The sequence below is a fragment of the Penicillium arizonense genome (genome assembly GCF_001773325.1).
Source record: "Penicillium arizonense strain CBS 141311 chromosome Unknown PENARI_contig010, whole genome shotgun sequence".
Taxonomy (NCBI): domain Eukaryota; kingdom Fungi; phylum Ascomycota; class Eurotiomycetes; order Eurotiales; family Aspergillaceae; genus Penicillium; species Penicillium arizonense.
Genome location: NW_019173287.1, coordinates 860,475 through 875,281, shown reverse-complemented (window position 1 = coordinate 875,281; position 14,807 = coordinate 860,475). Strand labels below are relative to the sequence as shown.

The 14,807-nt window shown below is 50.1% G+C and overlaps 5 protein-coding genes across 5 annotated transcripts; 2 read left to right on the top strand and 3 right to left on the bottom strand.

Moving 5' to 3' along the window:
• Window positions 1-660: 660 nt before the first annotated feature.
• On the top strand, window positions 661-3,384 carry PENARI_c010G07577 (putative C6 transcription factor; the record flags this gene model as incomplete). Its single annotated transcript, XM_022632302.1, has 5 exons — window positions 661-830; window positions 900-934; window positions 990-1,106; window positions 1,156-2,530; window positions 2,583-3,384. The coding sequence occupies 5 exons, from the start codon at window positions 661-663 to the stop codon at window positions 3,382-3,384; spliced, it is 2,499 nt and encodes an 832-aa protein (XP_022487767.1).
• Window positions 3,385-4,721: 1,337 nt separating this feature from the next.
• PENARI_c010G10490 (putative Ste20-like serine/threonine protein kinase) lies at window positions 4,722-6,904 on the bottom strand (the record flags this gene model as incomplete). The annotated part of the gene is made up of 4 exons (XM_022632396.1): window positions 4,722-6,304; window positions 6,364-6,680; window positions 6,750-6,780; window positions 6,853-6,904. The coding sequence occupies 4 exons, from the start codon at window positions 6,902-6,904 to the stop codon at window positions 4,722-4,724; spliced, it is 1,983 nt and encodes a 660-aa protein (XP_022487959.1).
• Window positions 6,905-8,311: 1,407 nt separating this feature from the next.
• PENARI_c010G03256 (DNA-protein crosslink repair co-factor UBX5) lies at window positions 8,312-9,911 on the bottom strand (the record flags this gene model as incomplete). The annotated part of the gene is made up of 2 exons (XM_022632186.1): window positions 8,312-9,378; window positions 9,437-9,911. 2 exons carry the CDS (start codon window positions 9,909-9,911, stop codon window positions 8,312-8,314), a joined length of 1,542 nt encoding a protein of 513 aa, XP_022487845.1.
• A 421-nt stretch (window positions 9,912-10,332) lies between these two features.
• Window positions 10,333-12,355, top strand: PENARI_c010G05931 (AAA family ATPase CDC6; the record flags this gene model as incomplete). The annotated part of the gene is made up of 3 exons (XM_022632264.1): window positions 10,333-10,378; window positions 10,430-10,672; window positions 10,731-12,355. The coding sequence occupies 3 exons, from the start codon at window positions 10,333-10,335 to the stop codon at window positions 12,353-12,355; spliced, it is 1,914 nt and encodes a 637-aa protein (XP_022487723.1).
• A 304-nt stretch (window positions 12,356-12,659) lies between these two features.
• On the bottom strand, window positions 12,660-14,451 carry PENARI_c010G09871 (T6SS phospholipase effector Tle1-like catalytic domain-containing protein; the record flags this gene model as incomplete). The annotated part of the gene is made up of 2 exons (XM_022632375.1): window positions 12,660-14,270; window positions 14,338-14,451. The coding sequence occupies 2 exons, from the start codon at window positions 14,449-14,451 to the stop codon at window positions 12,660-12,662; spliced, it is 1,725 nt and encodes a 574-aa protein (XP_022487840.1).
• Between the last annotated feature and the right edge of the window lie 356 nt (window positions 14,452-14,807).

Below are 14,807 nucleotides of genomic sequence, written 5' to 3'. Positions count from 1 at the left end.
ACTTGAAGATAGGAAAAAGAGAAGAAACAAAATAATGTGCGGGGAGCTCAGACTATTTCAACAGACTCGCGCCGGAGGGAACCCGAGACCTCGGGGGAGAATGTACCGAGCGGCGATACGGAGAATTTCTGCATGGACATCCGGGGACTTGCATCTGCACTGCTTACTTTTGTTTCTACTGTACTTTCTGGGTAATTGGAAATGGTTTACTGTTAATATCTCTTTCCTTTTGTCCTTGCTTCAAGGTAGTTTCGATACACTTATACTGTAAATAGTCGCTATGCACTCCGCATGCTCCATATGCTTATACTCCACTATATATTCCCATATACCATAGTTACTGGCATTTATACACAACAATAGCTCTAATCTACTATATCCTGCCACAATAACCAGCTATTATGCTTACAACATGCCACTATACACAAATATCCCGTGAATCACGAGGCAGTTTCCAAAGGTGGAGAAACGCGGGGTGCCCCGGTTTCTGCCTGAGGCGCAACTCCCACTTTTCCCTCGGCTTCGATTTTCAATTCTGTCGGACGATCGCCGCGTTTATCAATTCTTCCCCTTTGTCCATCTAGGCCATTTCGGAGATTCCACCGTGTACCCAGTTGCATCATGCTCGGTCCCTAATAGGGCGCATCTCGCTGAATCAAAATGCCGAACCCTGCACTACCCGCCCAGGAGACCCCGTCCTCCAATCAGCACTTCGGTGATCCAGACAGAGATAGCGCAGAGTATTCCTCTGCTGCCGACTCCGATAATGACCATGTCGGAAATGGATCTGGCCCGAGAGCTCTGAAACGGAAACGTCCTCTAACTGTCTCGTGCGTACTGAAACGCCTCGGCCGAACGGCTCCCCGTCTTCCAAGTGTGACCTGACTAACCCTATGAAGATGTGAGCTTTGCAAGCAGCGAAAGGTCAAATGCGGTATGCACGATATAGCTCTTATTAAATAGACATGTCTCTAACATACAATGAGCAGACCGAGTGCAGCCGAGCTGTGGGTGGTGTACCCGTAACGGCCAGCTATGCGAATATAGAGAACGAAAAAAGCCTGGCCTGCGGGCTGGGTATGGAAAAGAATTGGAGCAACGACTCGGTAAGTCTTATTGCAACATCGCCACTTTCATGTCTAATTCGTGCATCAGATCGGTTGGAAGATATCATCCAATCGCAAGCCCGCCTCATTGAGATGCATATCCTGCAGAATCAGAACCCAATGGGTCACGAGCTGCCTCATGCAGGACCCCTTTCATATAGCTCTCCATCAGAGCCATCAGCAGCCCATGGCCCCAGTCCGCGTACTGCTCACTACTTTAATGACCCTGGTTCTGCAGTACCACTGCCTTCCCGACGCGCAGATATGTCTATCACCAGTCCATCTGATTCATCGGTCAGGAATGCAGCACAGAGCCACATGCAAAATGGCATGCAAGCGGCTCCAGTAGGCCCGTTGTTACAGGCTTCAAATCCACAGCAGGATTACACGGGGAATGAATCGTCCCTGAAGGTCCCGGTCAATATATTCTCAAATCAGGAACATTCTTTCGCTGATCCGGATCTTGATCTGCCACCTTATGACCTGTTGTATGCTTTGGTGGATCTCTATTTTGAGCATATCAATTCCTGGTGTCCCATACTCCACCGGCGGACGACCCTGGATACCTTCTTTGGCCCATCGCCACTGGACGAAGCAGACCGGATGGTTCTTTATGCCATAGTTGCTACAACACTGCGATTTTCTTCTGATACCAGGTTAAACGACCAGAACCGGAAACGTTATCACGACTCATCTAAACAAAAGGTTCTTCTGTATGGCCTGGAAAATTCATCTGTCAAGGCCCTACAAGCTCTTGTTATTCTGGCCATCGATCTGGTTGGGTCTTCCAATGGCCCTCCTGGCTGGAAGCTGCTTGCCTTGATCACTCGATCAGTAGTCCAGTTGGGACTGGCGGTGGAATCAAAATCTTCCCTTATCAACCCTGTCTACCCTTCTATCTATACCCTCAGAGCCGTCACATTGTCGGAGCCAGACTCATGGATTGAAGACGAAAGCAGACGCCGCTTGTTCTGGATGGTCTACCTGCTGGACCGATATTCCACTCTAGCAACAGCATTCAACTTTGCCCTTGACGACAGAGACATTGACCGAAAGCTCCCTTGCAAAGATGATTACTTCATGAAAAACCAACCTGTCGAGACGCGTTGGTTCCATTATAACAGTGACCGCGCAGATTATCTCAGTCATGCAGAGAATGTCGGTTGTTTCGGCCTTTATATGGAGATCCTGGGAATCCTCTCGCGAATCCATCTGTTCCTGAAACGTCCTGTAGATATCGGAGCTCTCTCCGATGTCGAGGAATGGCAGGCTACCTATCGCAAGCTTGATAGTGAGCTCACATCGTGGGAGTTCAATCTTCCAGCAGAGTATGCCTACGAGAATTCTTCTCGACTTTTCAGCGGACCGAAGAATGGTCGCGCCCCACACAGTGACTGGGTGCAACTACATGCCACCTACCAAACGTGAGTCAACATAACCACATTCTTTTGAGGAAAGTAACTGACAGGCCCATAGTGCTGTGATCCGTCTGCACTCATCAGCAGCATACCCAACAACCAGATCCCCAATCTTCACACCCTCCTACAGCGCCAGCCAGCGCTGTCTCCTAGCCGTCGAAAACATCCTCTCAGTAACCCGCTTCGTCGTAGAGCACAACATGCTAGACAAGATGGGTCCACCGTTCGCCTTCACCCTCTGGGTCTCAGCCCGTCTACTCCTAGTCCACGGCTCCACAATCGCCCACACAGTCAGCGCAGACATCCTTTTCTTCGTCGACACCCTCTTTCAGCTAGGCAAATACTGGAAAGTAGCAGAACGCTACAGCAACATCCTCCAACGCGTCCTGGACGAATACAACGAGTACCAACAATCAATTGCACTAGACGGCGAACGATCAACACCATCAACCGTCAAAATCCTAGCTGACATGCGTCGCTGTGCATTCGATCTGGATTTCCTGATTTCACGTCAACCACGTGAGTCGCCTGCTGAAAGTGGAAGCCAGGATCGGTCCCATCAACCCGTTATGCAGCCGCGCAATCTGGCGCCTAATGAGCTTGAGTACCTTGATGTCTTTGGCTTCTTTAATGTCCCTCGTGTCCCTCCTGCTCGTGCGCCTGAATCCGGGGCTGCGCCTTCTGCTTTGGAAATATCGGATCACGTGTCGAATCCTATGTCTATTCATGGGTTGACGGATGTTGGCCCCGCGCAGCCGACCGGTTCTGTTGTTGATGGGCATGCTAATGCGAATGAGTTCAACATTACGAATTATCTTATTCCGACGCCCGAAACGGATTGGTTGTTCCGTCCATCTTAAAACTCTGTGGTGTTCTCGATCAATTTTGCAATAAACGTCGTGCAACGGCCGTTTGAAGGGCACTTTGATTTGTCTCTTGAACATCGGTCTTTGTCATCCGAATTTGAAAGGCGAATAGGCTATGGAGTGTCTACCCAAACTCCTGGCTTTCAAGTCCCAGCCTCCCAGATTTGTCAATTGTGTATAAAACACCGACTATTGATGACTTGACACACGACAATAATCTATGTCCCCACTTTGGTCAATGTGAAGCAGCATGTCCTAGCTTTACCTATCGTGACCTCTGTCCTCTTGCTGGCTTTGATCTAGCCACGAAAGTGAGATAGCCAAAGCTGTACCGAATGTATACACAAACAAGAGTTTGACAATGTGTGTGGGCTCGTTCCCTCTCCGCATCAAGAAGCATACCACCAGCAGAGTCTTTACAGACCGATGGAGCGACAGGTTCTGGGGTACATCCATTACAAGTACGAGCTGAAGGCCTGGAGACCAGGAAACGGGGGTCTTCAATCCGAAATGGCTACTGCCTTACCCGTTCTGAAAGCTCTATCTGGCAACAAAAGCCAGAATATAGTATACCCGAAGGAGCGAAGGATATCTACTTGTCGAATCATGGTTACTTGTCGCTAGCCAGGATGCAACCCCTCATCGTAGATTTTATGGAGGTCTGCAGTACATGCTTCCTCTACCTGGAAGGCATGGTAAAAACAGCTGTACTCTCTCGAAAACTTTTCAATATAAGGACTTCTTCTACAAATTTTAGAATGTACCTGAGGACCGCGAGTCAACATGTTTGATAATCGGCAGCGTGCTCAGTCAGACTGGAAGAGAGAGTCCAGCGCATGGCAATGTATAGCAGTACTCTGAGTGTGAAAAGGATATGTGCACGGCAGGTTACATGGTGGTGGACGCGAGGTACAAGACGCGTTCCTACTTGTTTATGCCTCAATGCGAGATCGCGCCCTCAACGGGAACACACTTTGGATGTGCAGTACATCGCGTCAAACCATGCGGAGTGACCCAAAAGCTAAATGTGATAAAGGCCAAACCCAGGATCCACGTGGCTCTACGAGGGATGGATGGATAAAAAAATAAAGAAAGAGTAACATGAAGATGCTAGTTACCACTTACAAGATTGAGGAAGTAAACAACTTCAAGTAAACAACATGTGAAGGTGCAAGCATACAGGTAATCAAGACATGCAAGAGAACAAAGCTGAGGCGATACACATTCATGATGGATGGTGAATGATCAATTGTCAAAGGTCAAAGCTCAAATCAGAATCAGGAACTCCATCGAACGCAATACTCTCTACAGAAGAATCAAGCTGAACAGAACTAAGAGGATGGTGGGGATGGGGTAGGCTGTAGCCGTACTAGGACCTCTTCAAGGAACGCGTCAAGAACAGCATCAACACCACCACCCATATCGACAGGACCTTCCATGTCCCAGCGGTGGAGGTTGCTGAAGGAACGCGCGATATCTTCAGCGACTTGCTCCATGCCACGGTGGATGCGAACGCTGCGGTCGAACTGCTTCTCTTCTTCAGGGGTGGCTGGCGCACCGTTAGGGTTGCGACCAGGCTCGAGGCTGACGAGGTGGCGACGACGACGGTCCATGGCAGCGCGGAGAGCTGGGAGGACGACGGCTCCACAGGCGGTTACGCGTTCGCTTTCGGGGAGGGGTCGGGTGGACTGTCTGTCGTTTGGGGTGGGAGGAGTTGAGTTAATGGATCGTTCGTCCATGTTGGTTGGTGCCCGTTTGGATTTGAGGGCGGATACTTGCTTCACGTTCTGCAGTGGCTCTGTTTGTCTTGGGAGACCGGAGGAATGATGGGCACGTGGAGACTGAGGTTGAGGAGAGAAAGGATCGTTGATAGGACGGGAAATAGGCGCTGGCTTGCGCGAGACTTGGCCGGATGGGGTGCGAGATTCTTGGAGAGAGATTTTGGAGGGTTGTTTTGTGGGGGTGTTTTGATTGTGGACTGCAGAAGGCTTGGAAGATGGAGGTGTGTCAAGGCCGCCTGCGTAGTTCATCACAGCCTGGGCGTATTGCTCATTCAACGGAGAGTTGTCTTTGTGCTTGGGAGGCAACGGAGCTTTGGACTTGAGAGGAGAAAATGAAGATTGTGTAGGAGAATTTTTAAGAGGAGAAGATGGGGCAGAGGGAGGAAGAGGAGTTTTAGAGGGGGAGATGTGAAGGGGGTTTACTGCGGTTTGTTGACGTGGTTGGAGAGCTGCTGGCGCATCTTTCGACGACTCATCACACAAGTCCCAGTCTTCGGTCTCTTTGCTTCGAGAGTTGGTGTCTGAATCCTTCATTGGGCGCAGAGGAACAGCATGGGCTTTTCCTGCCGGACGAACGGTTCCAAAGTCCCAAAGATCTTCATCATCTTGGGATCTAGCCTGCATCGTGTGGTCTGGCTCCCTCTCATCATAGTCATAATCATCATCTTCTCCCTGGCCACGGTGAGTGATTTGCCAACGCTCAGCGCGCTCAATCAACTCGGTCAAGTATGTAGTTCGCTTAGCACGTTTCACGAACGGATGCTCGAGTAGCTCCTTTGCCGAGGGTCGCTCCTTGGGATCCCGTCGCAGACACAGTTCAACAAATTGCTTGAATAGCTTGCTGAAGTTGCCGTTCAACGTGGGAGGCGGGTTCTTGGGAATCAAGAACAATACTTTCATAGGGTGGATATCGGCATATGGAGGGTCGCCACAAGCGAGCTCAATTGCGGTGATACCCAATGACCAGATGTCTGCTTTGTAGTCATATCCAGACTGCTTGATGACTTCAGGGGCCATCCAGAAAGGAGTACCTACAAAGGTATTCTTCTTGGTCATGGTAGCTGAGAGCTGACCTGAAACTCCGAAGTCTGCCAGCTTGACCTGACCACTCGCGCTCAAAAGGACGTTCGCGGCTGTAATGAGGGCTGTTAGCCATCGTACATATTCACCATGTCCAATTGAATGTTCATACCTTTGATATCTCGGTGCAGCTTTTGATCAGTGTGGAGATAGTCCAGCCCGCGGAGAAGTTCCCGCAGAATGATAGCGATATACTCCTCATGAATGACGCCCGGACGCAGTAGACCGTGGCAGCTACCACCGGAGCAGAACTCCATGATAATCCACAGATTCGATCCCTTCAGGTATGAACCGTGGTACTTGGTGACATAGGGCGATTTCAATTCGGACAGGATAGCGATTTCTTTGATGATATCGTCGACTTCATCCTCGGCATTCTCGACATCGATAATTTTGATAGCAACTGATTCTCCGGTTCGTCGGTCAACACTGGAAGTGGGTAATATCGAGTCAGTGATTTGAACAAGATATTGACATGCATACTTGAGCTCGACTTACCCCTTGTAGACTTTTCCAAAACTACCCCCACCTGTGAGTCCACGGCCGGAGTTAGAAAACGTGCCCTTTTTTGAATATCAAAGGCCGAGAGCCTGACACGTACCAATGCATGTTTGCTTGGTGTAGATTGTCTCGGGATCAATGGGACCCGGCATTTTGACGGTCGACCCGAGTCACCGGTTGATACCGAGATGCCGGAATAGCTCCTGAGGTGCAGTCTGCTCAGACAATATCCAGCCCGTTAGCCGGTGTCTCCAGATCAAGGGAGGGATCACAGCGGTTGTTCCACAGATACGCAAGTGCGGGATGGACTTGGACCTGATATGACATACCTTTCACAAATACGAAATGAGAATATCAAAAAGCTGAAGGCCTCACGGCGTTCAAGAACAGGGCGAGGAACAGAAGTATGGTGAGATGCGGACGTGGAGCGTGCAAGCGTGATAAGGCTGGCTGAGGCAAAGACGAGACGGGAAGGTACTTGGAATACGCCCACGTCAGGCAATTGTGGGCGGCCTCGCTAATTAGGGGAAAGCCGATCTACACAGGCAAGGGAGACTATTCAACTGTAATTGACGTTGGGATGCCCTTGTTTATCGACGCGGGGGTCCATTTTGCCGACGCTTATCGAGGCGGTGAAAGCATGTCTCCAAGTCACGTCCACTGCTGATATTTTGGTATTTCCTTACAATTTGGCCTCAGAATTGAAGCTGTGCCTGTTCTTCTATGCTTATATCCAATTCCCGACGGCGCAGCCTGTCAGATACTTTTCACCGCCTATCTAACTTCTATGTAGGAAGACAGCCAGCTATGTAGTAATTCATCAGCAGGGTGGAGATATGATTTCCTACAGCAGAGAAAGTCCCCATCTTAGCTAGGAGAGAACTGTGACAAACCGAGCAGGAAGTTATACTGGTATATGGAAGGTGAACGAGCACATCCCATCACTAATGAACGCCGCAGACGTGGCGACCTTGGGGCATACTCTTAACCCTCAATTTTACTACTTGTCTAATGCGCCACGAACTGGTATAAATTTCCAAAAGAACATGCGTCACAATCTAATGATTTAGATCGACATGCACGTAACCAGTTGCCGTATTTTCCGGGTAGGAGCCTCATAACAACTGGGACTCAAACGGGAATGCTTATCACGTCAAATAACTACTGTAGCCCTAAGGCAGTCAGCTTAAGAGCATGTCCAGCATAGCGGCACGTGCTACAGGGGAACCCTAACGGGCTCTGTCGTATTGATGTATTCCCTTATATTTGGCCTTTCCCCGTGAGGGCGGAGGATTTACAAGTATACGAGTTGAGTATCATGATTCATAGTATTAATTGCAGTTAAGCTCTGCTGTTCTATACTCACAAGTAGATCCCATGCTGATGATAGCAGGAGATTCAGTTTGCTGGTTCGTCCCGCTGGAATGACAAGACCTTGGGAACGAAGCTGGGACCCCAGGACCCCACGGGATCCAAATCATGTCCATCAACGCCTTGCCGAAACAAAGAAAATGCTGCAACGTGACGATGGGACTGAAGGACAAAGAAAGAGACGGTGTTTATTCTTCCAAATATCCGATGTTAATAGTACCATTCTTCAGCCCCGCATCAGCAATGCTTGTGCTGAGTTGGTCGATGAGGTTGTGACCCATGGTGTTCAGCTCAAACTCCACACCAGCCTTGTCCACTAAAGGTGGCTCGGCCTTGAGCCATTCATAAATGCGCTGGACGGGGTCTGAGACTGCGAAGCGGCGGATGACTCTGCCGGACGGGTGACGGAACTGGATGCGCGTAGTTGTGGCTGGGTCATTCGCAGGTTCAACGTGTGGCTGGTCACTAGGGATCGCTGCGAATTGAGAGGCTTCAGCAGCTTCTTCGGGTTCATCCATATTGACATCGTCAGTCGCCCGAGCCTTGCCCTTGACATCTTCCGTGCTGCGGGTGAGCTCATCAGGGTCTTCAAGCGTTTGACCAGAGGCAGCTGCCCCAAGACTATTTCTCAGTGCCATCTCCATCATCTCCTCCTCGGTCATTGCATCCACACTCTTATCCTTCTTGTCAGACTTCCGTTTCGCCACGGGGTTGCGCACATTGTGGTTCAAGCTGTACCGATCGAGGAACTCGTGAAGTTGCATCAGGAAATCAGCGGGCTTCACTAAAGGCGGCCCTGACCAGACCTTCATCTGCTCCCCGGTACGAGGGTCGACGATGGCAATGTGGGGGTAATTGTCGGAGACATCGCTTCCTTGGAAGTAGTACTGGAGGTAGGCAGATGCACGAGGGTCGTCCTTCGAGTACTGAAGGAAAATGAAATGCTCTTTAATAGTCTCTTGAACGCCTTTGTCTTTCCACAAATCGCGGTTCAAAACCTGGCAGTCAAAGACTGATGCGTCTTGAACATTGACGATCAACCATTTTTCATTTTCCTTTCCTTCGTCTCGCGCCACGTCCCAGGACAGACGTGACATAATCTCGAAGGGAGGCCGGTACATTTCAGCGAGCATATTGGACTTGGATGAGACTTCTGAAGCTCCTCCGGTGGCGGCAGCAAGTTCTTCGCGACGAGTGTCTTCCCCGCCGGTCCATATTGAGGAGGATTCTCTCTGGTTGAAGATACCGGCACGACCTGGAAAAAGTTGTCAGTTCAAGCTGTTCGGTAATTCAAGGGTAGTAAAAACACCTACCACCTCTTTGGCGAGCTCGTAGTTGACTAAGGATATCCGCGTGCATGTCTTCACCACTACCAAAGTCCGCACCGGGCCCCACCAAAGTCTCTGTCGTCCGTGCCATCGGCGCCCTCACTTCGTCTTCATTATCCTGTCCTCCTCCGTACATCTCTTGTTGGAGGCGTCGAGCCATCGCTTCGTCATCATCAAATGTCCCTCCACTAGCTGGCATGGCGGGGTGGTGGGCTCGGTTTGCGGATGTGGTTTCGTCATCTGAGTCGGAGTCGATGTTCACCACCTCTTGGCCTGAGCCCGAGAAGCCGGACTGGGCAGCAGGTTGAGAAGGCTCGGCGGTCAGCGGGGCACCTCCATTCTCGAAGTACAGCTGCATGGCTTGTTCGATTTGAAACTCAGTGATCTGGAGATACTGGATGGCCAGCTCCGGCGTGGAACTGGTAATTTCAGTGAACTGAGCTACCACGTCGTTATCCATTGTGGGCGACGTAAAAAATTCTGGTCAAAGAGAGGGTTGGTGATAAGAGTGAGAAGTCAAATGAAGCGGCTCTGATATCAGAGAGCTTAGCGGGTTTGGTGGAGACTTGGAGAGACTGTGTGAGGGGAGTGTGGATGCAGTGCAAATGATGCAAACCAGAGCTTCGCCACTTGCAAAATCTGCAAGGAGAGTAGACAAAGAAGCAAAACTGAAAGGATCAAGTTCAAGTCAAGTAAATTGTAAGGCTGACTGAGTGCCAGCTCCAGGTTGTGGCATGAGTGACGCGGCTGACTAATGGTGCACGTGTGGTTGAAAACCCCCGCCGTAGTTTGACGCGCGGCGCGTGACGCGAGACATTAATTACACTTCCTATCTCGGTTCCTGCCATTCCTCACTCATCGCTCCTACCTCACTTATTGACATGGCTGGGACTGTCTTGGGAAAGCGCGCTCGTGTTGAGTCGGAAGGTAAGTTCAGTCCGCCTTCCTCTTCTCTCTCTCCCCTCTAACTCTTTCCAGCATTGCCGGTGCGGACCGCAAGCAAGCGCCGAACAATTGCCCCCCGATCCCGACAAGAACCTGCCCCCGCTCAGCCCTTACGACGGACGAGGTCGACTGCCAAGAAAGCTGTTGAACAACCCGATCAAGAAAACGGCAAGGAGAAAATAGTCTCAGGTGTTTCTAAGCATACCCTCCGCGATGACGAGCCCCGGTCTCCGGTTAAGGCCAATACGCATTTACAGATCCCAGAATCAGTGGATGGTGAGTTGAGAACCTCAAAGACATGGCATTGTGAATGGTGGCTGATTTTTATGTACAGAAGAACCTACAAAGCCCGCCGAATTCAAGACACCTTCGAAATCACGATTCCGGGATGCCCTACCACATTCTCCGGTCACGCCTAGACATCGGGTCCAGGTGGGCGCAAAGGCTTTAACACCAAGGACCCCCCGCCATGCGGATCTTCCGCCGACCCCACGACAAAGTGCTACTCCAACGATCACTCAGCAAACGGTGTACTCTCAAGCAAGACAGTTGTTCGCTCGTGGTGCTACATCCGGTCGCTTAGTGGGACGAGACGCAGAGCGAGAGAAATTGGTTTCTTTCATTACAGAAGGAGTGGAGTCGCGCAATGGAGGCTGTCTTTACGTCAGTGGCCCCCCAGGGACTGGAAAGAGTGCCATGGTCCAGGAAGTATGCGCAGACCTCGATCTGTCCAAAGTGAGAGTGTCGCATGTCAACTGCGCAAGCATGCGAGTGTCTCGAGATGTCTACAGCAAACTCATCCAAGATTTTTGCGAGGATACAGACGTGTTCAAGAAGAGCGAGGCGGATCGTTTGAAGTCCATGTTCATTCCGTCCAAGAAAGGACAGGATATGTTCTTGGTCACCCTGGATGAGATTGATCACCTACTCAATGGCGATTCTGGGGTGTTACAGTCTCTGTTCGAGTGGTCCTTGCAAAACAATTCCAAGCTGATGCTCATCGGTATAGCCAACGCACTGGACTTGACTGACCGCTCGCTTCCACAACTCAAGGCTAAGAACCTGAAGCCCCGTTTGCTACCGTTCTTGCCGTACAGCGCGACATCTATCGCAAATGTCATGACCAATCGTCTTCGATCGTTGCTCCCTCCTGGGACAGAGTCCGACCCGAAGCTCGTCCCCTTTGTTCAACCAGCTGCCATCCAGCTTTGTTCAAAAAAGGTCGCCTCGCAGACTGGTGACCTGCGCAAGGCATTTGAGCTTATCAAACGAGCGATTGATGTTATCGAACAGGAGACTGTGCAAAAACTAGAGAAGCAAGCCAAGGAGTCCGAGAATGTGTCGATCCTGGCGGAGAATACCAACCTTTCTTCGCCTGTCAAAGGAGGTGCTGCTTCCAAGCCAACATCGATGTCAAGCTACACTGTCATTACGGCGCCCCGAGCCAGTATTGCACACATTGCCCGAATTACATCCGCAGCCTTCGGTCAAGGTACCGTTCAAAGACTTCAAAGTCTGAATCTCCAGCAAAAGGCTGCAGTTTGCTCTTTGATTGCACTTGAACGGAAACGTCGTCAATTTGAAGTCCCAAGCACACCTTCTAAGTCACGATCCTCAGCACCTACTGTGAAACAAGCCTTCGACACGTATTGCACCTTGTGCCGCAACGACAACATCCTCCACCCCTTGACTGCCACCGAATTCAAGGACGTTCTCAGCAACTTGGAAACCATGGGCTTAGTTGGTGAGTACCAGGGCCGCGGCCGCGGTGGAACTGTGGCAGGTGGCACAGATATCCGTCGTACGCCCTCAAAGTCAGGCCACGCACCATCAACACCCCACAAGGCGCTGGACGAACAAGGTCTTGTCTGCTTCGTCTCCCAGCAGGAAATCGAGAGCCAGATCGTCGGACCTGGGGAGGGAATCCTTCGGCGCCTACTCCGTGGCGAGGGAATCTGAGTTATTCTGACTTTCTCCAGCGTGCATGTTTCATTTTTGATTACCCACTACCGCATCTTTGGAGTCCACATTGGCATTTTTATCGTCATTTTCACATTCTTAGAGTTTGCATCTGCGGAGTCGGGAGGTATTTCTATCTCATTCTTAGCGTGTTTTGGTTACGGATTTCCTTTGTCAAGCATATTTCCTTTGTCAGTCCGTTGAACGAGTAGCCCTGACATCTCATGTCTAAATTAGAAAAGCTAAGGAAAAAAAAAACAAATGATTTGATCAATATATTTCGACCCGTGCCTGCATAACATTGTTAGGAATGATCATCCTGACAAAGATCTCCGATCTTTCGAACATAAGTCTGTCTAATCAAATCACCCTCATGCTTACAAACTTGCCAATCACCAATTCCGTACTTTGAAGGTGCCCGTTTGACACCCCTTCCACCACCACCGATGATGAGATTCCCAGGTCGATATGTTGGATCAATTGCCATCCGATGTATAGCAGATATATGTATCTGGGCATCTTCAGGGATATCACGTACCTCTCCACAAGGGAGAGGCCAGCGAATTGGCTTCCACGATCCATCGGGTTGTAGGTCCATCCTTCGGAAAGGCAGATATTCCATCAAACGCCATGAAAATGTTGACAATGATGATACACCACCGCCATATGTGAGAGTGTCATGCACGATGCCTTGGTCCATTGTTTGTTGGACTACGTCACGATACATATTTGGTTTTGTTTCATCTGAAGCTTGCGGTGGTTCGAAAGCCTCTTCACGGCAATTGAATCGTTCGAGCTTTTCAGGATCAAACTCAAGCCCTGCTAGCTGTGCCTCCTTGACCATCCATGCCAGTGGGATATGACTGAGAGGCCACGGATCTTTTGGATTGAGGACCCAGCCACCTCCCACATCACCATGTTGTCCTGGAAACCACACCTCTGCCACATCCTGTTCGTTGTCATCGTCGCCGGTCTCGCTTGGTACATCCAGATGTGAAGGTTGAAGAGAGAGGCCGGAGACACCACTTCTCATTGAAACTCCGTCACCGAGCAAGTTTCTAGTCCTCGACCCTTCGATACTGACATGCCTATTAGGCGAAGGAGTATGTCCACGGTATCTCTGTCCCTCGTTAAGAACCCTCATAGACCCACGTCTCGGAATCCGTGACGTCTCCTTCTCATTCTCGGGACCGTCCAACACAATCTCAGGAACATCAAGCTTCTCACTCCCCTCCTCATGAGACAAAAGATGTCTTAAACCAAGCGAATGCCTCGGCTTCCGCACCGAAGGTCTAATCTCGTAAAGCAAATCCTGCCGAAACTTGGCCCGCCGCTCATCAATAGAAACAGCATGCCGAATTACCCTCGCCGAGCTCTGCGCCGTATACGGAAACTTACTCCTCTCCATCCAGGCATTCTCAAAAACAGGCACACTATTCACCGTATCAAACAACCCCAAGAATCGAATCCGACCAACAGGCCGACTAAACGTTTCCCGGAAGGCTTTCATAAATGTAAACAGTCGGTGTCTCTCTTCATGGTCATGCTCCGTCGTATCCCGTCGCTGCTGCCACTTTGCAAATGTCTTCCACGCAAACCGGATCATTTCTTCGTTTCCTGGTTGCAGGAGGCCGACGAAGTCTAGCATCTCTGCTAGGAAGCGTGCGGTGTACGAGCCTCGGCTGAATCCGAAAAAGTAGATTTTGTCGCCTGGGGCGTAGTATCGCATTAGGAATTTGTATCCGCCTAAGACGTGTTCGTCGAATGAGGAACCCAAGGCTGCATCTTTGGCTTTTTTGTAGGAGGACTTTAATCGTTCGATTCTGCTTTTTCCGCCGAAGGAGTTGCTTGTTACGTATGTTCCGATTCCTGGTTGGTAGTAGTGGTATTGATGGCTTCGGCTTCTGTCTAACATCTGTATTTGTGACGGGATTAGGGCTCTGAGGTAGATGCTTGGGTAAAATGTAAGATGGACCACTCACGCGATAAATCTTGACGAGATTCGTGTCGGATGCATCACCAGCGAACTTGTTTCCTGTGCCATCAAAACAGAGCACGAATTGTTTTGGCTGGGGGTGAGGTCCGAATGTATTCATTTTGAATATTGGGCTAGATCCTACCACGAGAGAGGATTGGAGTGGGTTCTGGATCTAGGGTTGAAGGTAAAACTTATAGATATAATCACCAATTCTGGGGGCGTAGTGAATATGATAGAGTGTGGTCAAATCAGAGTCCACTAATTAAACACGGGTCATAGTCTATACGGACTTATGGCTTGCAGATCCCCGCGACTGCAAGAAGCTGCAAGGTCGCCCTCGAAAACGTAGACATGGACTTGGATATGGCATGTTATTGGTTCCGCGGCTTTAGTTAGGGATGCTGGAGCTTCATTACTGCCGTTCCCCTATGCAGTCAAGATTCAAATCCAATCGGTCATATTCACGCTACGATG